Genomic DNA, 23,098 nt, shown 5'->3' with positions numbered 1-23,098 from the left:
ATTTAAGATAGTAAAGTATATAAAAATAATCTCTTTTTTTTATACCTCACGATTTTCTTTTTCCTTCTTTGTTCTTTATCCTACCCCTCACGCCAACCAGCTCAAGTTCTATCTCAGCCTTCAAAATATCCAAACTTCCGTGTGGTGAGATTCCTTCTATTACTAGTCATAACCCTCCACATAAAAACTCACAAACAAAACAACTAACAAACACACAAAAGGGAAAAAACGCACTGCCTCCTGTTCCTCTGTCACCTCCAAATTCCAGATGCTTTCCCCAAGGAGCCTCCCACAGCAGGGCTCTTGCAAGAGGGTCCTTCCTGCCGGAAGCTACCCTCCCGCTCCTCCACCAGTAACTATGACTCAGCCTGCAGATCCCAGGGCTGGCCTCCACTCCTGCAGTCAAGGGTGCCCTGCTCACAGATTCTAGGCAGATGCCCTGTTTCACGCCCTTGTAACACCCTGGGCTTCTTTTCCATCTTTCCTCGTGATAAGTCCAAGGTCATCAGGGCTGAGAGGACCTCCGTGGAAGCAGAGGATGTTGATTTTGTACACACAGGAGTGCTGAGCCTACTATCTACCAGAGAGCAGGCAGCTAACAGTACTTCATGGGATGAATGACCCTTAATTTTCTATCTCTTTATTCCTGTCATTTCCTCTGCCTCACAAAATGCTCCTAACCTTGACAACATCGCTACCTGTGGAATTTCCACTACCCATGCCTCAGGCCCGCCTCCTCCACAAAGCCTTCTTTGGTCACCTCTGTTAAAGGAATTCCCTTCTCTGAACTCCCACAGAACACTTTTTTGTGCTTGTCTCATGGCCTCTGTGATATACCGATTTGTCTTATTTCTTCTCCCTTATTCACAAAGTGAAGTCTTTTATACTCCTTCATATCTGTCTTTATCAAGATGTAGTTCGTGGTAAAAATCATCACTGGCCTACATGTCCGACCCCACCCTGACATTTTCCCCAAATGATGAGAGCAGTAAATGAAATATTCCCTTTTCTATTCCTAGACCCTGGCGTAGAAGACATGCTCAATCCATTTTTTACTTGTGTTGCTGAATCTGGGTTGCAGTCATTTCTGTAAAGTCTTATCTCCCCAACCAGACTTCCAGTGCTTGAAGGTCAGTCTTTGTTTTCTACACAGTGCATAACATAACACATAAACACCTGTTATGAAAATAACTATATTTCTCTGAATGGAAACACACACATTTTAAAGTATATTTTGCTTTTCAATCTTTAAACATAAAAGTTTTGTCTTCATCTCATAAAAACACTCATGTATTATGGTCAGCACTGAGTTTATTTTCTAGAACTCTGAGTATTGAGGGGGATGATAATTACCTACTTTAGGAAATTCAGATCTGAGGACCCCAAACTATGTTTGTTTTCTAAGAAATATTAGTGGAAGTAAATGTTTCACTACCTGTGGGTCAATAGTGCATGAAATTCTTCTCAGTTTTGATTTTATTCTCCATATGTTTATATTTTCTGTTCTACCTCTCAAGTTTGGTAAAATAGCTTTAAGTATTTTTTTTTCAGCATATATCTGAAAAACTAAATTTTATCATGGCCCTTGATAACTTTTTGAGACCTAGCTTGACCTGAATAAGAGGGATGATGGTTTCTTGATGACTGCCATCAAGGCATGATGAAGTGTGGGTCTCCAAGAGCCACCAATCACCTGCTTGAAGGATCAAGAGGGTGATTTCCTGGTTGAGAAGCAGGCCTCATTCTCTTGGCCCATTACTCCCACATCTTCCTCCTATTCTTCTCACTCCATTAGCCTCCTGTGTGTCTGCACGGAGGCTATCGCAGGCTGACCTCCAGTCCCCAATCCCTGATATTTCCATTTCGGTCTAATCTACCGTCCCAGTGGAAACATTCAGTGATGTTTACAGTAGTATTTAATCTTTCTTTGCTCCAGTTCTCAGAATTTCATTTGTAAATCTACTGAACTTATCTTATTATATCTATTGCTATCTTCTCTGGTAGATCCATATACCTTCTCCCCTAATCTAAAACCTAACAGTCTCGAAGTGCACCTTTTTCTGGTTAATCATGATAAATTCCTTTGTTGTGTGTCTTTGTCGTCTGGGGCCCTTGTCTAAAGCCACAACAAAACTTCAACACAGCCTCTCACTGACATATCTGGCTTTGGAATCATTCCATGGAAAGATGAGAAATTAAGGAGTAACTTTTGAAGCCTCTGGGGATGATAAAAGTTGATCATATCCAAACAGCATTGTGGTAATATGCATGATTTTCTTCTGTATACGAAATAAGATATAAATTATAGCACAGAGAATCACAGATCATCAAGTGAAAAAACAACTTACAATTCACACACAACAGAATTTTCCTGGAATTGAGGAGGCAAGAATTATTTTCAATATTTAAAATATACATTATGGAAACTGCCCATTTGCTTGAAAAATGGCATCATAAACTAAACCAAGGTTATGATTGTGGGACTACAGTGTGGATATTGGTTATCTCATGTGCATAGGTATTCTGCTATATATACATGCACGGATTTCTGGTACCTGGTTTCCTTTCCTTGGTGATTAGTTTTTTTCATATAACAGTACAAGAGTCTTTAACAATACCATTTGAAGATGACTGTTGATTTAATTTTCCACTAAGTTATAAAAGAGCCCAGATAAAAATGGGGTTATGTCACAGAAAAAGGAAAATTGAATGGAATTGAGTCTAGACTTCAGAGTTGCACAAATACCTGGGGGTTCTTAAAAACTACCTCAATTTCTTTAGGACTCTTAAAAAATGACACATTTTTTTCATAGCAGACTAATTTATTTATAAACAAAATTTTAAAATTTTTATTTAAATTTGCAAAATTTCAGCCAATTCCATAATAAAATATATATCTTTCAATTTTACCTTAATTTTTTAAAAAATGACACTTTTTGTTTTCAAGTACTCAAAACTTGATTTAGAAATGAACAGTCCTTGAGTCTGAATACTTAATCAGTTTTTGAAAAATGCTATAAGAAATTTCTAGTTTGTCACCCGAATTGCATGTCAGACAACAAAGAACATTTTGTCCCGCTTACATACCATTCAATCATAATCTGAGTTTGACTGCAAAGCTTTCAGAATTCAATTTTATGTAGAATTTAGAAAATATGACTGTAGGGAACAGTGTAAGGACAGGGAGACCATTTCTCTTTGACAAGAGCAGGGCAGAATGAGAGAGGAGTCAATGTGTTCTTTCCTCTTTTACTTCTGTTTCCATTCTCCACCCTCCACGTTTAAGCACCCAGCAGCCCTTTGAGTTCGATGGCTCCCCTGGAACCACAAGGGTTGGGATTGTTTAAATACATATTTGGAGATGTTTGTGTCACGTTGGTTATTGCATTATGCAGATGAGTTTGGGCAACATAAGAATATGGAGCTCCTTTTACATTGTGCAAACAAAGGCTTTCATTTGTGACTACCTCAGGGACACTTGGTCAACCTCAGACCTTTTCTTAAAAACGAAACAAAGCCAACCTTCCATTATTACTAGATATTGGAAAAAATAAGAACATATAGTTTATACCAGGAAACCATCCTGAGAAATCCTGAGACTCATTTTGTGAGATCCTAATCAAGCCTAAAACAACAACAAAAAGCAACCAAAAGAAACACAGAGCCCTTCAAGGATAGTAATTTGATTAAACTACAACATTAATAAGAAACTTTTCGGACATAAAATATGCAAATGACCTATAAATAAAAAATTGCACAGTATTAGGTGACACTTCTTTACTATTCATTTTGTTCTGGTCAACATCTTCCCAGAAGATGAAATCAAAGATAGAGACTATGAATATTAATTAACTTGTATTCAAACTAATGTTCCAGTTGACATATACTGAGCCTAACAGGGAAAATGCAAGAAATAAATTGCATGTTGAGTAAGATGAAAACTCTTCATTTGTTGCACTGAGTTTAATAATTATGTCATTTATTATAATTCAGGGGATAGTTTTTAGTATCAAGCTTCACTTGAAATAAGTCTTTGAGCTATTTTAACAGATTCATCTCAACTGTTTCTGATAAGAAAGAGAAGTTCTATGTAAAAGAGCTTAACTCTGGTCAAAATCAAACAATCTAAAAAAGAAAGTTTTGTATTGTTTTACACAGAATTTCAGTAAATATTACTTCTCAAAAACATAAAATATAATGCATGCTATAGGCTAAGCAGTGAAATCAACACCCCTTAATAAGCATAAAAATCATGACCTTGGTTATTTATTACTTTGAGGTTTGCTATGATCTGAATATTTGTGTTTTCCCCAAATTCATATGTTGAAACCTGTTTCCCACTTTGATGGTATTTGGAGTTGGGGCCTTTAGAAGGTGATTAGGTCATGAGAGCAGAGCCCTTATTAAAAGAGACCCCAGAGAGCTCCCTCACCCTGTCTACCACTTGAGGACACAATGAGCAGACGGCCATCTAAGGCTCAGGAGGTGGGCTCTCACCAGACACTGAATCTGTTGGTGCCTTAATCTTGGACTTCCATCCTCCACAGCTGTGAGAAATAAGTATTTGTTGTTTATAAGCCACCCAATTTGTGGTATTTTGGGTATAGCAGACTGAACAGACTAAGACAAGATATAATTGATTTCTTTTTCATCCCAGGGACTATCCCTTATCCTAAACCCCACTGTCAGATGTGAGGGAAAAAGCAACAATCTCACAGTTGGCTAAGAAACCCTTCATTACCACGAAAGCACCACTAAGCCAAATGTCTTCACAGGAGAGTGTTTGATGGACAGGGAATACTCACTTTTAAAAGTTATGATTCAGAACTCAGGAATAATTCCTAGAGAGTAAGGCTTCTGGGTATGCGTTAGCCTACATGTGTGCAAGTAAGAAAAATATATATCCCCCAACGCACATACAAACACGAATATCTTCATTGTTTAAGGTATCATAGGTAAAATATAAAATGAAGATTTACACAGAAAACTTAAAGTCTATATCATACCCAAAGTTGAATTAATTTCACTAATGGAAAAAAATCCTAATTGAGTCTGTCCCTCTTAATCTCAAGCACACACCCTTGGAGTTGACTAGAATTCTTTTTATAATAAGGTAAGATGCCTTTCAGAACTAATGTGATACTCCTTCTAAGATAACAGTGACTAGTGTAGAACTGAATTTGTTTCAGATTTCTCTGTCTAAAGTGTAGGTAGGGTCAAGTTTATATTCGTAGTCTTAAAAACCAAGGTGAAAGTTTACTGCTATTTAAAATGATCTAGTTAGATTATCTTTAAGTGCCTAAATATTAATTAAGAATACATTACAGACCCTGCTCTTTTGAATTTTAAATATATGGATATTTTATTCAAGCGATAGAAATTAAACATTTTTATAATAATATAATACATAGTGTATAAAATAGTGTCAAAATTTAAAATACTCTACAAATTTAAATATGATAAACGACTTAAAATGCCTATCTTCTCACCTTCTTAAGAAACAAACACCACACACAATGCTTTAGAAAATAGAAGTCATGGTTTACATTTAGCTGCATTGTAAAAATACAATCCAGAAAAATGGTTTTAAGATAAGAGCAAAGAAGAAGGAATTAAACGTCTCATATTGAGCAATTCTGCCCACCCACTGGTATAGTTATTCAGAAGTGTGCATACTTTCATTTCCTTTATTTAACCAACATTTATTTATGTTCATTAGATATGGGAAAAAAAAATAGTTGGATATGAGAATTTTTTCCTTTCTTAAACAATATCTTTAAATAATGTTATCCTCTCTTCTTTTATAAAAGTAGCATTTATGGTTCTAAATACTCCCTTTAAATACTAATTGAGCTGCATCCCAAAAGATTTGATATGTGTTATATTTTCATTATTGTTTGATCCCATATTTCCATTTGGATTTTTTTTATTGACTAAGTTAATTGAATTTCGATGTTTAAGAGGTTTTTATGGTTATGTTTCCGTTAGTGATATTTAAATGACTTAAAACATGATCAATTGTTGAAATGTTCCTTATGTGCTCAAAAAAGGGGTGCCCCCCATGGTTGGGTGTAGCACTCAGGATGCCACCCTGCTCAGTGGTTGTGTTAGTAGGCTACGGCTTCCTGAGTTTGCACTGCCGGAGCCCTCAACTCCTCAGAGAGTTAGCTCACTATCTTCCATCATGGTTACAGCTGCATCTGTACAATTTATTAATTCTGACAATTTGTCCTTAATGTATTTTATATCCATGTTATAGAGATCATACAATTTTTAAACTACTATATCTTCCTGGGTTATTGAATCTTTTATCAAAATCTATTTTTAATAATGTTTCTTAACTTTTAATAATGCTTTTTTTCCCTAAATCTATTTTATATGCAATTAAAATAGTTTCAACAGCTGTGTTCGGTGACTATTTGTGTGGTACATCATTTTCCATTCTTCCACTTTCAATGTTTTTGTTCTCATATGTTTTAGGTGTACCTTTTGTAACCTCCATAAAGCTGGATTTTCTTCTCTTAATCCAGTCTAATAATCTGTCTTCTAAACTTTAGATAGTCCATTTACATTTAATTTCATTAACTGTTATATTTGGTTTTATTTCTACCTTTTTTTTTTGGTGTGTGCTACTTATTTGTCCCATTTTCCTCTAATTCACTCTCTCCCTCTTTTTTCCCTTCCTTCCTTCCTTCCTCCCTCCCTCCCTTCCCTCTTTCTAACTTGACACCTGTATTGTATTTCAATCCCCTAGATGGTAATTCTATACAATTTAAATGCATTTTTAACTTGAGTTTCATGTTAAAAACGACTGGTATAACTAGATCACTGGGGTAGGTATTGCTTCTCAGTGGGTTATACAGGGCAGCTTCTGAGGAGGCCCCCAGGCCATGGTTCAGATGAAGTCATCTGAACTTGGAGGTGATGAACTTGGCATGGGACCCATGACCTTGCAGGGTGTGGTTGTGAGCCCCTCCTGGGAGAAGAGCGGCTTTGTGACAAGGCCCTGAGGGGCATCTACCATGCTGTGCACTGGACGACTTTGCACTCCTGCCCTCCCCGGGACTTGAGGCCCCCCAACCCCACGTGGTCCCCCAGCAGGGGCATGGTGAGGAAGCCTGGGCACTGGACAGCAAGGACTTGAACCCGGCCAAGGCACATGAGACCCAGCCCTGAACCTATAAACTCATGGTGTTCAGAAAGGTCTTTGAGGAGAAGCAGCCTATTTACCACCAGACAGTTCACAAGGGAGAAGAACCCCAAACGTGTCGGGAGTGTGAGGTATCCTCAGAATTACACACCAGAGGAAAGCCTTCAAGTTCACTAACACACCTCGGCAGCCAGCTGAGGAGTGCACGGGGGTGAGGAACTCTGGCTGAGAGGCCAACACAGAGCTGCCTGATCTTATGGCTTTTCAGGATGAGCTTGAGGTTTGAATTTTTATGTGAAATCTCCTAATTGAATAAAATGTTGACATTGTTATTTTATAGCTTTATTGGGGTATCATTAACATCAAATAAACTGCACGTGGATAAATAGCCTACGTTTTGACATACATATACATCCATGAAGCCAACACCACAATTAAGATACTGAACAATTTCTCATCCCCAAAGATTCCTCGGGCCCTTTTTAGTCCCATCCTCATGCTCTACTTGCCTCTACCCAGTCCCTAGGCAACTACTGATCTATTTTCTATCACTGTAGATTGTTTGTGCTCTCTAGAATTTCACATAACTGGAATCATGCAGCATCTCCTTTTTTTGTTTGGCTTCTCTCACTAGCATAATTATTTTGCGAACCATCCGGGTTGCAGAGTATGTCAACAGTGACTTCCTTTTTATCACTGAGCAGTAAACCAATGTAGGGCTCTTCCAGTTTGTCTACACACTCACCTGTTGTTGGACATGTGGGTTATTTCCAGTGTGCGCTGTTACAAACAAAGCTGCTATGAACATTCATGTACCAAAAACAAGTTTAATTTTAGTCACTGTCTTTCCTTTCTGGTGAAAAGTACAAAGATCCTAGAATGCTTTAACTTTATGTTCGATGCTTATATGCAATATTGTCCAGCAACTTTATTTATCTTTACATATATTTCCATTAATCAAATATTATCATACTGATTGTTACATTTTGTTCAGGTTTCTCTACATTTTTTCCAACCATTCCTTCTCACATTTCAGGCTTTCCTTCTGGGATCATTTTCTTTCTTTCTGAAATAATTTAACTTAAAAATATTTGAAAGGTTTAGATGGAAGTTAATTCCCTGAGTTTCTGTTTACCTGAAAATATCTTTTTGGTTGTTGATCTTGTCTTTTGTTTTTAAAAAGTTTTTCTTAAATACAATTTTAGTTTAGCATTTATTTTCTTTCAACATTTTGAAGATATTGTTCCTGTGTCGTCTGCCTTCTGATGTTGCTGTTGGTTTAATAACTATCGATTGTTTCTCCTGTGTAGTAAACAGTCTTCTTCATTCTGCTGCTTTTAGAATCTTTTCTCTGTTCTGCAATTTCAGTGATCGATTTAGGTGGGGCTTTCATTTTATTCCTACTCCTTGGGACTCTTGAAAAATTGGGAGTCTTAAAAATTGTGGAAAGCTCTGCTTCATTATCTTTTAAAATATTACCTTTCCACTATTCTCTCTATTATTTTCTTCTGGAAATCTAATTTTATCCACCATATTGTTTAACTTCTCTTTTATATTTTAAATCTGTTATATTTTCTGCCTGCATTTTGAGTAATTTTATCAGGGCAAATTTCAGATCTAAGTTAGAATTGCTCTTTCACCTACTTACCTGCTGTTTAGCCCATTTAGTCAATTTTGTGTCAATTATTATAGTTTTTAATTCTAGAATTTCTCGTGTTATTGTGTGCATGTGTGTACATGTGGGCATGCATGTTTGTGTGTGTGTATTTAATCTTTTAATCTGACTGGATATTTCTGATAGTCTTTTGTTTTTTAATCATATGTGCGCTTTCATTTTTTAAACACATTAAGCATACTTATAGTCTTTCCCAGGCAACTTTCATCTCTGTGTTCTTTCCAGGTTTGAACTCTGCTCGCTCTCATTCATGATGGCACGCTTCCATCTGTGATTTTTCTGATTGTTAGGTCATGCTCTGTGAAACTTTATCTGAGGGAATTATTTTAGGACTCATTTGAGAGCACAGGTCTCCTTGGGAGGATTTGGGCTAATCTCAGCCCAGTTCCTGGCACTGCCAACTCATGGCCACCCTAAACAACATTCTAGACTCAGGACTTTATATAAGTGCACACAGAAAGAGTAAAATTTAGCCCCAAACTCAGGTAAAGATGGGTCTGTGCTTACAAATTCTTAGGAGTAACATTTCTGCCTAGAGTGAAAACAAAATAGGCAACTATCCCCAGCACCTTCCTCTCTCCACTTGATCCCAGGAGGAAATCATGTTTTCCAGGAGGTTCTTCATGTAGAATTCTATGGTTTCACTTTCCACCTTCACGAGGCCCTAAACTCACCGGCAGTCTCCAGCGTTTGCCTGGTCTGAGGCTGTAACCCCTGGTGGCGAGTGGCTTTAGCTTACAGTTTCCTTTCTGGAGTCCAGCCTTCTCTTACTTTTTGGCATATGGCCTTTTCCTTACTGTGTTGTCAGTTCAGCTGTTCTTTAAAAATATGTGTTTGGAATTCAATTCACTACTTTTATATAGTGTGCACTGCAAGGATTTTTTAGGGTGTCAGTTCACCACGCTGTCCGAAACAAAGCTTCAGTATAACCTGATTTATACGAAGCTCTGTATACTGATAAGTAGGCGAGGTGAATATTCAACAAGCAAAGGTCGTGATTCTCAGCCCTAGCAACACAGTAGCCCTGTGACCAATTTGAAGCTAAATCCTTAAAGATGCAAGATTGTCTATCCTGCTATGCTGAATCCTCCCAATTAATATGAAGGTACACAGAGGCAGTCAGACTGTCAGTGACTGAAGTAGATTTTCAAAGGAGCTCACATTGCTGTAAAGATGATATGGATATCATAATGTGACATGCACCAGAGGATTTAAATTATTATTAAATGTAATTATATCTACATGGCATGTATACTATAATATATACATATTACATCCACATATATATATGCAAATACAATTATACTTAAGAAATCTGTCCTATAAAGTATGTATACTTTAATTTCATCCCAATAGCAAACTTGCAAGACTGTATTGTGCCTCGATATCGGTGAGTGACGCACAAGTCATTATTTTTCTTCAGGATTTGCATTAATAAAAAGCTGTTCAGTGTCCCTAGTCCCGTTTGATGGAGAATGATCATTACTGCTGCTCACTGCTGTCTCTGTAGCCTTGCAGTCATCCAGCAGATTGGAGAGAGAAGGCACATCTAATGATCCTAGCTCAAACACTCTACCTGTTGCTGTTGACAGACTTTGTTCCTTAGAGAAGATATTAACTGCCAGCTGGCTGTGACAGTTTGTGAACTAACACGACATTTGTGTTGGCGCCGTAAGAGTATTTACAGCTCACTCGGAAAACATATATAATCAGATTATGATGAACCCAAGGATTTTCAAAGTAAAAAGTATAATACACAAATTATAAACATGACCATAATAATAAAAGTATTTAAAAAATAACTTCAGTGCTTAGGCTCTCATTCCAGAAATACCTTCTCTATATGAAACATACGGTGTATGTTTGCAAAGAAAAAATGGATTGCAGAGAACAGAGGATGGGGATTCCATTTACAGCTGGTCATTCATTCTAAATTTTCTAACAGCCCACTATGTCAGAAAACTGCTAAGAAAGGTAGAAAGAGCAATTTTAAATGATATGGAATGTAAATGTAAAATATCCCAGCATTAGGAAAAAGATGAACGTTATAGCTTGGTTATTTTCTTTTGTCAGACTCTGAACGGGATCTTCTTTATATTCCATGAATATCACCTTGTGAGGAATTTAAATTGTCATGTTTCAACATAATCAGCCAAAGTGGTTAAGCCTCTAGGAAAGTGATACTGGAAGGCAACGATACAGGCAGAATTTTTGGTGAATATTATGAACACTTTTGAATCTTATAACACTTTTTGTAAATATAAAAGTGGATGGGAAGAATCAATTAGTGTTTTGTCTCCAATCTCATTTCTTAGTAAACACTGGAGATGCCACAATGAAAGAACAGATTTGACCAGAACTTACTGCTCTAGTCCCGGGGCAGTTTGGAGACTGGCATTCACCACTCATCCGGTTTGGGATTAAGACATCTTCCCAGCGAGAAGGACCCTTTGAGAAAAAAACAGCATATACTTAGTGCACAAATTGTAATTCAAATGTATTCCCTAATACATTTTCTAAAATCTATTTATGCTATAAAACGACAATGAAAGTAATATGCAATCCAAAGATTTTCAAAGTAAGATACATAGACCCTGGGGGTTCTCAGGACCCTTTTGGGGGATCTGGTAGGTCAAAACCATTTTCTTCAATGTACTAAGATGATATTTGGCATATTGCTCCTAACATGTATCACATGTACATGTAGTAGTTTCCTCATTGCAGTTATATTTAATTGTTTAAAAATTTAATTAAATAATTTTCTTAAGTTCATTGCAATTTCAGTTGATAACTTTTAAATGAAAACACACATGCAAGTCTCACTCAAAAGGACTATTTGGGGGCAGCAGTGGAGCTCGGGGAGGCACACCTGGAGGACCGCTGGGCGCCGTCAGCAGGCTGAGCAGGCACCTTTATCTCCTCTCCCTCCTGAGGCCCCGTGAGAATTACAGTTAACAACTAGCAACGTGTAAACCCATAATACTAAGAAAAACAGGAGGCAGAGATTTGGTTGAGAAGAGAGTTCCAAACTTTTCTGGAAATCTGCAATAGGCTGCAGCAGAGGAGGGGGCCTCTGTGCCGTGCAGGCCCACAAGGAGCCCAAAGGCTCGAGAAAAAGGAGGCAGGAGAGAAAGCAGAGTGAGACCTGGAGCAGCAAACAGGGAGAAAGTTACAATCTAATAAGCAGAAGATCCTAAAAATCTTCTAGATAGAAAGGTCAGATCCCCAGCTTAGAAACACAGAATGCAATGAAACTTTCTGTGCATATCACAGATACGAATTTTTCATGCGTTAATTTTTCAGGGCCCAAAAAGCAACAAAAACATTTATGTAACAATTCCTATAGTTGTCACATAAATACTACTTTATCTGACAAACCCTTGTGTTGTACAAGGAAATTATAGAAAACTCATTCACAATTTTCTTCTTGATCTCAGACCATAACAAAACATACAGGTAATAAAACTGAATAGAACTCCATTGGATATGAGAATTCAACATAATAAAATATATGTGCTAGTTTATCCATACTACTCAAACAATTAGTATTGAATGCTATTGCTATAACCATCCTGAAAATAGAAACAAATTTCCCAGTTAATTTCTGTCATTATAAAGCAGTTTTAACTTTGCTCCTTTCTAGTTTTAGAAAATATAAAATGTTAATTGGTTAATCACTGCATACATTGTTTTAATAGTTGCATGGGTAAAGCATTTATAATTAACGGGCTTTATATAGGAGTAAGAAAGGTGTCAAGACCACAAGATTAACAAGGACTGCAAATCACATGGCAGCACAAGGGAGCTATGAATTAGAATGCATCAAGGAAAGAATACAAAAAAAAATGTATCTCATCTCTCAAAGGTATAGAATTGGAGAAAGACATCAGAAAAAAAATGTCAGACAGAACAGTGTGAAATACATGTCTTAATAAAGAATCGTGTGGCTGCTTTTTAGAAAACTTTCTCCTTTTTGTCCACTAGTAGTTACAACGAAGAAAAATACATAAATTATTTTAGCATCTATATCAGGAGTCAGCAAACAATGGTCTTGTTGGCCAAATCCAGCCTAGGGTTTGCTTTTGTACAGCCCACGACCTAAGAATGCTTTTACATTTTTAAATGCTTGAAAAGCATAAAAAGAAGAGCATTTTGCGGCAAGATGGCAGAAGAGTAAGACGCAGAGATCACCTTCCTTCCCACAAATACAGTAGAAATACATCTACACGTGGAACTGCTCCTACAGAACACACACTGAACGCTGGCAGAAGACGTCAGACCTCCCAAAAGGCAAAAAACTCCCCACGTACTTGGGTAGGGCAAAAGAAAAAAGAAATAACAGAGACAAAAGAATAGGGATGGGACCTGCACCAGTGGGAGGGAGCCGTGAAGGAGGAAAGGTTTCCACACACTAGGAGCCCCTTCGTGGGCAGAGACTGCGGGTGGCGGAGGGGGGAAGCTTCGGAGCCACGGAGGAGAGCGCAGCCACAGGGGTGCGGAGGGCAAAGCGGAGAGATTCCCACATGGAGGCTCGGCGCCGAGCAGCACTCACCAGCCCGAGAGGCCTGCCTGCTCCCTCGCCGGGGCGGGCGGGGCTGGGAGCTGAGGCTCGGGCTTCAGTCAGATCGCAGGGAGAGGACTGGGGTTGGCGGCGTGAACACAGCCTGAAGGGGCTAGTGCGCCACGGCTAGCCGGGAGGGAGTCCGGGAAAAAGTCTGCAGCTGCCGAAGAGACAAGAGACTTTTTCTTGCCTCTTTGTTTCCTGGTGCGCGAGGAGAGGGGATTCAGAGCGCCACCTAAACGAGCTCCAGAGACGGGCGCGAGCCTCGGCTATCAGCACGGACCCCAGAGACGGTCATGAGACGTTAAGGCTGCTGCTGCCGCCACCAAGAAGCCTGTGTGCGAGCACAGGTCACTCTCCACACCGCCCCTCCCGGGAGCCTGTGCAGCCCGCCACCACCAGGCTCCCGTGATCCGGGGACAACTTCCCTGGGAGAACGCACGGTGCACCTCGGGCTGGTGCAACGTCACGCCGGCCTCTGACGCCGCAGGCTCGCCCCGCCTCCTCCGTACCGCTCCCTTCTCCCGGCCTGAGTGAGCCAGAGCCCCCGCAGCAGCTGCTCCTTTAACCCCATCCTGCCTGGGCGGGGAACAGATGCCCTCAGGCGACCTACATGCAGAGGCGGGTCCAAATCCAAAGCTGAACACTAGGAGCTGTGCGAAAAAAGAAGAGAAAGGGAAATTTCTCCCAGCAGCCTCAGAAGCAGCAGATTAAAGCTCCACAAACAACTTGATGTACCCTGCATCTGCTGAATACCAGAATAGACAACGAATCATCCCAAATTCAGGAGGTGGACTTTGGGAGCAGGATATATTAATTTTTCCCCTTTTCCTTTTTTTGTGAGTGTATATGTGTATGCTTCTGGGTGAGATTTTGTCTGTATAGCTTTGCTTTCACCATTAGTCCTAGGGTTAGGTCAGTCCGTTTTTGTTTTTTTTTTTTACTTAAAAAATTTTTTTTTCCTAATAAATGTTTTCTTAATAATTTTTTCCTTATTTTCTATTTTTAAAAATTAAAAAAAAAATTTTAATAAGTTTTTTCATGTTCTTTATTTGAAAAAAATTTAAAAATTTTTTTCTTAATAAATTTTTTTCTTAATAATTTTTCTTATTTTTTATTATAAAAAATTAATAAATCTATTTTTAAAAATTAAAAAAAAATTTTTCCTTAATAAATTTATTCTTAATAATTTTTTTCTTATTTTATATTATAATAGCTTTATTTTATTTTATCCTCTTTCTTTCTTTCTTTCTATTTTTTCTCCCTTTTATTCTGAGCCATGTGGACGAAAGGCTCTTGGTGCTCCAGCCAGGCATCAGGGCTGTGCCTCTGAGGTGGGAGAGCCAACTTCAGGACACTGGTCCACAAGAGACCTCCCAGCTCCACATACTATCAAACAGTGAAAATCTCCCAGAGATCTCCATCTCAACGCCAAGACCCACCTCCACTCAACGACCAGCAAGCTACAGTGCTGGACACCCTATGCCAAACAACTAGCAAGACAGGAACACAGCCCCATCCATTAGCAGAGAGGCTGCCTAAAATCATAATAAGGCCACAGACACCCCAAAACACACCACCAGACGTGGACGTGCCCACCAGAAAGACAAGATCCAACCTCATCCACCAGAACACAGGCAATAGTCCCCTCCACCAGGAAGCCTACATGACCCACTGAACCAACCTTAGCCACTGGGGACAGATACCAAAAACAACGGGAACTACGAACCTGCAGCCTGTGAAAAGGAGACCCCAAACACAGTAAGATAAGCAAAATGAGAAGACAGAAAAACACACAGCAGGTGAAGGAGCAGGGTCAAAACACACCAGACCTAACAAATGAAGAGGAAATAGGCAGTCTACCTGAAAAAGAATTCAGAATAATGATAGTAAAGATGATTCAAAATCTTGGAAATAGAATGGAGAAAATGCAAGAAACATTTAACAAGGATGTAGAAGAACTAAAGAGGAACCAAGCAACGATGAAAAACACAATAAATGAAATTAAAAATACTCTAGACGGGATCAATAGCAGAATAACTGAGGCAGAAGAACGGATAAGTGACCTGGAAGATAAAATAGTGGAAATAACTACTGCAGAGCAGAATAAAGAAAAAAGAATGAAAAGAACTGAGGACAGTCTCAGAGACCTCTGGGACAATATTAAACGCACCAACATTCGAATTATAGGGGTCCCAGAAGAAGAGAAAAAGAAAGGTACTGAGAAAATATTTGAAAAGATTATAGTTGAAAACTTCCCTAGTATGGTAAAGGAAATAGTTAATCAAGTCCAGGAAGCATAGAGAGTCCCATACAGGATAAATCCAAGGAGAAACATGCCAAGACACGTATTAATCAAACTATCAAAAATTAAATACAAAGAAAAAATATTAAAAGCAGCAAAGGAAAAACAACAAATAAAATACAAGGGAATCCCCATAAGGTTAACAGCTGATCTTTCAGCAGAAACTCTGCAAGCCAGAAGGGAGTGGCAGGATATACTTAAAGTCATGAAGGAGAAAAACCTACAACCAAGGTTACTCTACCCAGCAAGGATCTCATTCAGATTTGATGGAGAAATTAAAACCTTTACGAACAAGCAAAAGCTGAGAGAGTTCAGCACCACCAAACCAGCTTTACAACAAATGCTAAAGGGACTTCTCTAGGCAAGAAACACAAGAGAAGGAAAACACCTACAATAACAAACCCAAAATATTTAAGAAAATGTGAATAGAAACATACATATCGATAATTACCTTAAATGTAAATGGATTAAATGCTCCCACCAAAAGACATAGACTGGCTGAATGGATACAAAAACAAGACCCGTATATATGCTGTCTACAAGAGACCCACTTCAGACCTAGAGACACACACAGACTGAAAGTGAGGGGATGGAAAAAGATATTCCATGCAAATGGAAATCAAAAGAAAGCTGGAGTAGCAATTCTCATATCAGACAAAATAGACTTTAAAATAAAGACTATGACAAGAGACAAAGAAGGACACTACATAATGATCAAGGGATCGATCCAAGAGGAAGGTATAACAATTGTAAATATTTATGCACCCAACGTAGGAGCACCTCAATACATAAGGCAAATACTAACAGCCATAAAAGGGGAAATCGACAGTAACACAATCATAGTAGGGGACTTTAACACCCCACTTTCACCAATGGACAGATCATCCAAAATGAAAATAAATAAGGAAACACAAGCTTTAAATGATACATTAAACAAGATGGACTTAATTGATATTTATAGGACATTCCACCCAAAAACAACAGAATACATATTTTTCTCATATTTTTTTCTCATATATTTTTCTCATATTTTCTCATGGAACATTCTCCAGGATAGATCATATCTTGGGTCACAAATCAAACCTTGGTAAACTTAAGAAAATTGAAATCGTATCAAGTATCTTTTCCGACCACAACGCTATGAGGATATCAATTACAGGAAAAGATCTGTAAAAAATACAAACACATGGAGGCTACAAAATACACTACTTAATAACGAATTGATTACTGAAGAAATCAAAGGGGAAATTAAAAGATACCTAGAAACAAATGACAATGGAGACATGACGACCCAAAACCCATGGGATGCAGCAAAAGCAGTTCTAAGAGGGAAGTTTATAGCAATACAATCCTTACTCAAGAAACAGGAAACATCTCGAATAAACAACCTAACCTTGCACCTGAAGCAATTAGAGAAAGAAGAACAAAAAAACCCCAAAGCTAGCAGAAGGAAAGAAATCATAAAGATCAGATCAGAAATAAATGAAAAAGAAATGAAGGAAACAATAGCAAAAATCAATGAAACTAAAAGCTGGTTCTTTGAGAAGATAAACAAAATTGATAAACCATTAGCCAGACTCATCAAGAGAAAAAGGGAGAAGACTCAAATCAATAGAATTAGAAATGAAAAAGGAGAAGTAACCACTGACACTGCAGAAATACAAACGATCATGAGAGATTACTACAAACAACACTATGCCAATAAAATGGACAACCTGGAAGAAATGGACAGATTCTTAGAAATGCACAACCTGCCGAGACTGAACCAGGAAGAAATAGAAAATATGAACAGACCAATCACAAGCACTGAAATTGAAACTGTGATTAAAAATCTTCCAACAAACAAAAGCCCAGGACCAGATGGCTTCACAGGCGAATTCTATCAAACATTTAGAGAAGAGCTAACACCTATCCTTCTCAAACTCCTCCAAAATATTGCAGAGGGAGGAACACTCCCCAACTCATTCTACGAGGCCACCATCACCCTGATACCAAAACCAGACAAAGATGTCACAAAGAAAGAAAACTACAGGCCAATATCTCTGATGAACATAGATGCAAAAATCCTCAACAAAATACTAGCAAACAGAATCCAACAGCACATTAAAAGGATCATACACCATGATCAAGTGGGGTTCATTCCAGGAATGCAAGGATTCTTCAATATACGCAAATCAATCAACGTGATACATCATATTAACAAATTGAAGGAGAAAAACCATATGATCATCTCAATAGATGCAGAGAAAGCTTTCGACAAAATTCAACACCCATTTATGATAAAAGCCCTGCAGAAAGTAGGCATAGAGGGAACTTTCCTCAACATAATAAAGGCCATATATGACAAACCCACAGCCAACCTTGTCCTCAATGGTGAAAAACTGAAACCATTTCCACTAAGATCAGGAACAAGACAAAGTTGCCCACTCTCACCACTATTATTCAACATAGTTTTGGAAGTGTTAGCCACAGCAATCAGAGAAGAAAAAGAAATAAAAGGAATCCAAATCGGAAAAGAAGAAGTAAAGCTGTCACTGTTTGCAGATGACATGATACTATACATAGAGAATCCTAAAGATGCTACCAGAAAACTATTAGAGCTAATCAATGAATTTGGTAAAGTAGCAGGATACAAAATTAATGCACAGAAATCTCTTGCATTCCTATACACTAATGATGAAAAATCTGAAAGTGAAATTAAGAAAACACTCCCATTTACCATTGCAAGAAAAAGAATAAAATATCTAGGAATAAACCTACCTAAGGAGACAAAAGACCTGTATGCAGAAAATTATAGGACACTGATGAAAGAAATTAAAGATGATACAAACAGATGGAGAGATATACCATGCTCTTGGATTGGAAGAATCAACATTGTGAAAATGACTCTACTACCCAAAGCAATCTACAGAGTCAATGCAATCCCTATCAAACTACCACTGACATTTTTCACAGAACTAGAACAAAAAATTTCACAATTTGTATGGAAACACAAAAGACCCCGAATAGCCAAAGCAATCTTGAGAACGAAAAATGGAGCTGGAGGAATCAGGCTCCCTGACTTCAGACTATATTACAAGGCTACAGTAATGAAGACAGTTTGAGACTGGCACAAAAACAGAAATATAGATCAATGGAACAGGATAGAAAGCCCAGAGATAAACCCACGCACATATGGTCACCTTATCTTTGATAAAGGAGGCAAGCATATACAGTGGAGAAAAGACAGCCTCTTCAATAAGTGGTGCTGGGAAAATTGGACAGGTACATGTAAAAGTATGAAATTAGAACACTCCCTGACACCATACACAAAAATAAACTCAAAATGGATTAAAGACTTAAGTGAAAGGCCAGACACTATCAAACTCTTAGAGGAAAACATAGGCAGAACACTCTATGACATAAATCACAGCAAGATCCTTTTTGACCCAGCTCCTAGAGAAATGGAAATAAAAACACAAATAAACACATGGGACCTAATGAAACTTAAAAGCTTTTGCACAGCAAACGAAACCATAAACAAGACCAAAAAACAACCCTCAGAATGGGAGAAAATATTTGCAAATGAAGCAACTGACAAAGGATTAATCTCCAAGATTTACAAGCAGCTCATGCAGCTCAATAACAAAAAAACAAAGAACCCAATCCAAAAATGGGCAGAAGACCTAAATAGACATTTCTCCAAAGAAGGTATACAGATTGCCAACAGACACATGAAAGAATGTTCAACATCATTAATCATTAGAGAAATGCAAATCAAAACTACAGTGAGATATCACCTCACACCGGTCAGAATGGCCATCATCAAAAAATCTAGAAACAATAAATGCTGGAGAGGGTGTGAAGAAAAGAGAACCCTCTTGCACTGTTGGTGGGAATGTAAATTGATACAGCCACTATGGAGAACAGTATGGAGGTTCCTTAAAAAACTACAAATAGAACTACCATATGACCCAGCAATCCCACTACTGGGCATATACCCTAAGAAAACCATAATTCAAAAAGAGTCATGTACCAAAATGTTCATTTCAGCTCTATTTACAATAGCCAGGACATGGAAGCAACCTAAGTGTCCATCATCGGATGAATGGATAAAGAAGATGTGGCACATATATACAATGGAATATTACTCAGCCATAAAAAGAAATGAAATGGAGGTATTTGTAATGAGGTGGATGGAGTTAGAGTCTGTCATACAGAGTGAAGTAAGTCAGAATGAGAAAAACAAATACAGTATGCTAACACATATATATGGAATCTAAGGGAAAAAAAAAAAAAAAGGCCATGAAGAACCTAGTGGCAAGACGGCAATAAAGACACAGACCTACTAGAGAATGGACTTGAGGATATGGGGAGGGGGAGGGGTGAGATGTGACAGGGTGAGAGAGTGTCATGGACATATATACACTACCAAATGTAAAATAGATAGCTAGTGGGAAGCAGCCGCATAGCACAGGGAGATCAGCTCTGTGCTTTGTGACCACCTAGAGGGGTGGGATAGGGAGGATGGGAGGGAGGGAGACGCAAGAGGGAAGAGATTTGGGAACATATGTATATGTATAACTGATTCACTTTGTTATAAAGCAGAAACTAACACACCATTGTAAAGCAATTATACTTCAATAAAGATGTTTAAAAAAAAAATGAAGAGCATTTCGTGGCACACGAAAAGTAAATGATATTCACATTTCCATGTCCACAATGAAATTTATTGGACACGGCCATGGTTGTTCATTTATGTATTGTCTATGCTGCTTCTGCACAGCAAGGGCAAAATTAAGCTGTGGCTCAATAAGCCTAAAATATTTACTATCTGGCCCTTTATGGAAAAAGCTTGCCAATCCTTGATAGTAAATAAAATTTTCCAAGTTCATATTGAAAAGTACTCAAAAATATTGTAGCAGCATTTTGGCTACCATATAATCTCATTCATTTGTACGAGTAGCTGCATTCTGTGTCTCAAGTGAGAAATTACTTCAATTAAAAGCTTAGTACTGTTGACCTGTGAAATCTGAGCAGGCATTGATAGAATCCAGTGATTCAAGTTGTTTGAATCAGTAAGAGAGTGGGAAATTACAACATTTGGGGATTTGTCTTGATTAATGTTACCACCAACTGAAAATCATGAAGCAGAATATTATTTAAATACATTTATATGATGCATGTAAATCAGAAGTTCAGAAAAATGACTCAGTGGCATAATAAACAGTGATAAAAATCTATAAAATATGAGTCTTAAAATAATATTTATTCTTAAGAATTCCAGAACAAATCCACAAGTCATTTTGGCTGTCTTGTCATGTCCAATCAAGTGGAAAATCAAAGTACTTAACTAATTTTTATCCGAATATCACTCTGACAAGCTTCAGACAGGCAGTTTAAGCAAAGGTGTGTTTTTTTTCTAAAGTATCTAAATAAATTCTATAATCTGTTCTTCATAGGTGGGCATATACACTGCTGCTTAAACAAATTATGCATTATGTTTTACAAAATGTTTCTACAAAGTCTTGGCATTTACAGGTTTTGAAAAGGGTAATTTTAATAGTATTTTTACTACACTTCTACCAATTATCTCAGGTTATCATCAACTGTGTTGCATTTAAAATAGCCTCTTGAATGATTCCACAAACATCTAAGTCGAATAATTAAATTTAAGGGACTAAAAGTATTTTGAAAATTGTACTACTGACATAATACAAGGACAGCAAAACTGTCTTTAAGACAGCTACACTCAGAGTCTTCCATCCACCCTCCTAACTTTTCCTGTCTGCAACAAAATGATACAGAGAAGGAGAGTCAAAGTTCACCAACCTGTTGAATCCCAATTCCACCAATTATTAGCTATATGCTCTTGAGCAAGTTTCATTTTGCCTTTCTAAACTCAGGGTTCCTCATCTGAACAGTGAGGGATTAAATACCTCCTTCACAGGGATTTCATGAAGATTAAGTGCAATAACACCTGTAAGACTTTTGCACAGTGCCTGGCACATGTTGACTTATTTAAAAATGGCAACTGTTGAAAGCAGGATTTCTTATTTCTCAAAATAGAACTCCCTAAGTACGATTATGTTTAATTTTGTAGATAGATAAGCAATAAGATGCCAGTTTCAAGGGACCGGACTTAACCCAGCGGGTTTTTCATTTCTTCCTTTTTGTCAGTTTCCAGATTACCCAACCATTCCCCAGGGGTCATTCACTTTCCAGAGCATGCTGCTTATAACTCTTAAAGCATGATTGATATTTCCATCAGTCATATAGTAACCTTGTTCTGCATCTTCGTCCATTTGATTTTAAGATCTCTGCTTCTAATAAAGCTAAGCATGGTGCTGTGATTATAGCAGAGGCTCAATAATGCAATCATTAATCAGTAAGCAGGGAAAATAATAGGGGAAAGTCCTTTGAATCAATACATATCTACCAAACAACTCTTTATTAAACAGCTCTTAAACTCTAAGGATACAGTTATGAAAAAGAGAGAAGAATCCTTTTTCTTATAGGTTTTATGGAGTAGCCACAAAGACTGAGGTTGTAAATTAACTGAGCACACCCACTCAAATGAATAAAATTAAAAAGGAATATTCATACCAAATATCAGTCAGCTGTAAAACAAATGAATACACATATACTGCTGGTGCAAATATAAAATGACACAGCCAGTTTGGAAATCTATTAGGCATTAAAAAAAAATTAAACTTACAACTAACACATGGCTTGGCCATTCCACTCCTAGATAATTGACTAAGATAAATGAAAACGAGTCCACAAAAAAAATTGTATACAAATGCTCACAATAGTTTTATTCATAATAGTCACCAACTGGAGACCGCCCAAAATATGAATGGATAAACAAAATGTGGTATATCCATCCAATGGAATGGATAATCAACTCAATAATCAACAGTATTATGTTACTTATAAATGCAACACCATGGATGATTCTCAAAATTATGTGAGGGAAGGAAGCCAAATATGAAATAGAATATATGCATGATTCTGCTTATATAAAATGCAAACAAATCTATAGTGGCAAAAACAGATCAGTGGTAGCTTGGGGGTGGGGGCAGAGGGTGGAATGGGCTACATAAGGGCATGAAGAATCTTCTGGGGGTGTTATGGGCTGAGTTGTGTCCTCTAAAACTGCATATGTTAAAGTCTTAACCCTCTTCAGAATATGACTGTTTTGGAGATAGGTTTTTGAAGAGATAATTAAGTTAAAATGAGGTCATTATGGTGGACCCTAATTCAATGTGACTGGTGTCCTTAAAAGATGTCCTTAACAGATGGGACTGGGACACAGATATGCACAGAGAAAAGATCACGTGAAGGCACAGAAGAAGACAACCATCTATAAGCCAAGGCAAGAGGTCTCAACAGACACCAACCTTGCTGACAATTTAGCCTCAGACT

The 23,098-nt window shown here is 37.8% G+C and overlaps 1 protein-coding gene across 5 annotated transcripts in view; it reads right to left on the bottom strand.

Moving 5' to 3' along the window:
- Positions 1-23,098, bottom strand: part of PRKN (parkin RBR E3 ubiquitin protein ligase) — a 1,273,336-nt gene that overhangs the window by 629,659 nt on the left and 620,579 nt on the right. For all 5 annotated transcript variants that reach the window (XM_068551239.1, XM_068551238.1, XM_068551240.1 and 2 more), the window contains one exon: positions 11,190-11,273. In XM_068551239.1, the coding sequence (XP_068407340.1) occupies positions 11,190-11,273 (84 nt within the window). The remainder of the gene's footprint in view (positions 1-11,189; positions 11,274-23,098) is intronic.

The sequence above is a fragment of the Eschrichtius robustus genome, chromosome 9, assembly GCF_028021215.1.
Source record: "Eschrichtius robustus isolate mEscRob2 chromosome 9, mEscRob2.pri, whole genome shotgun sequence".
NCBI lineage: Eukaryota > Metazoa > Chordata > Mammalia > Artiodactyla > Eschrichtiidae > Eschrichtius > Eschrichtius robustus.
Note: the sequence above shows the minus strand (reverse complement) of the source record. Positions and strands in the feature narration are given on the sequence as shown.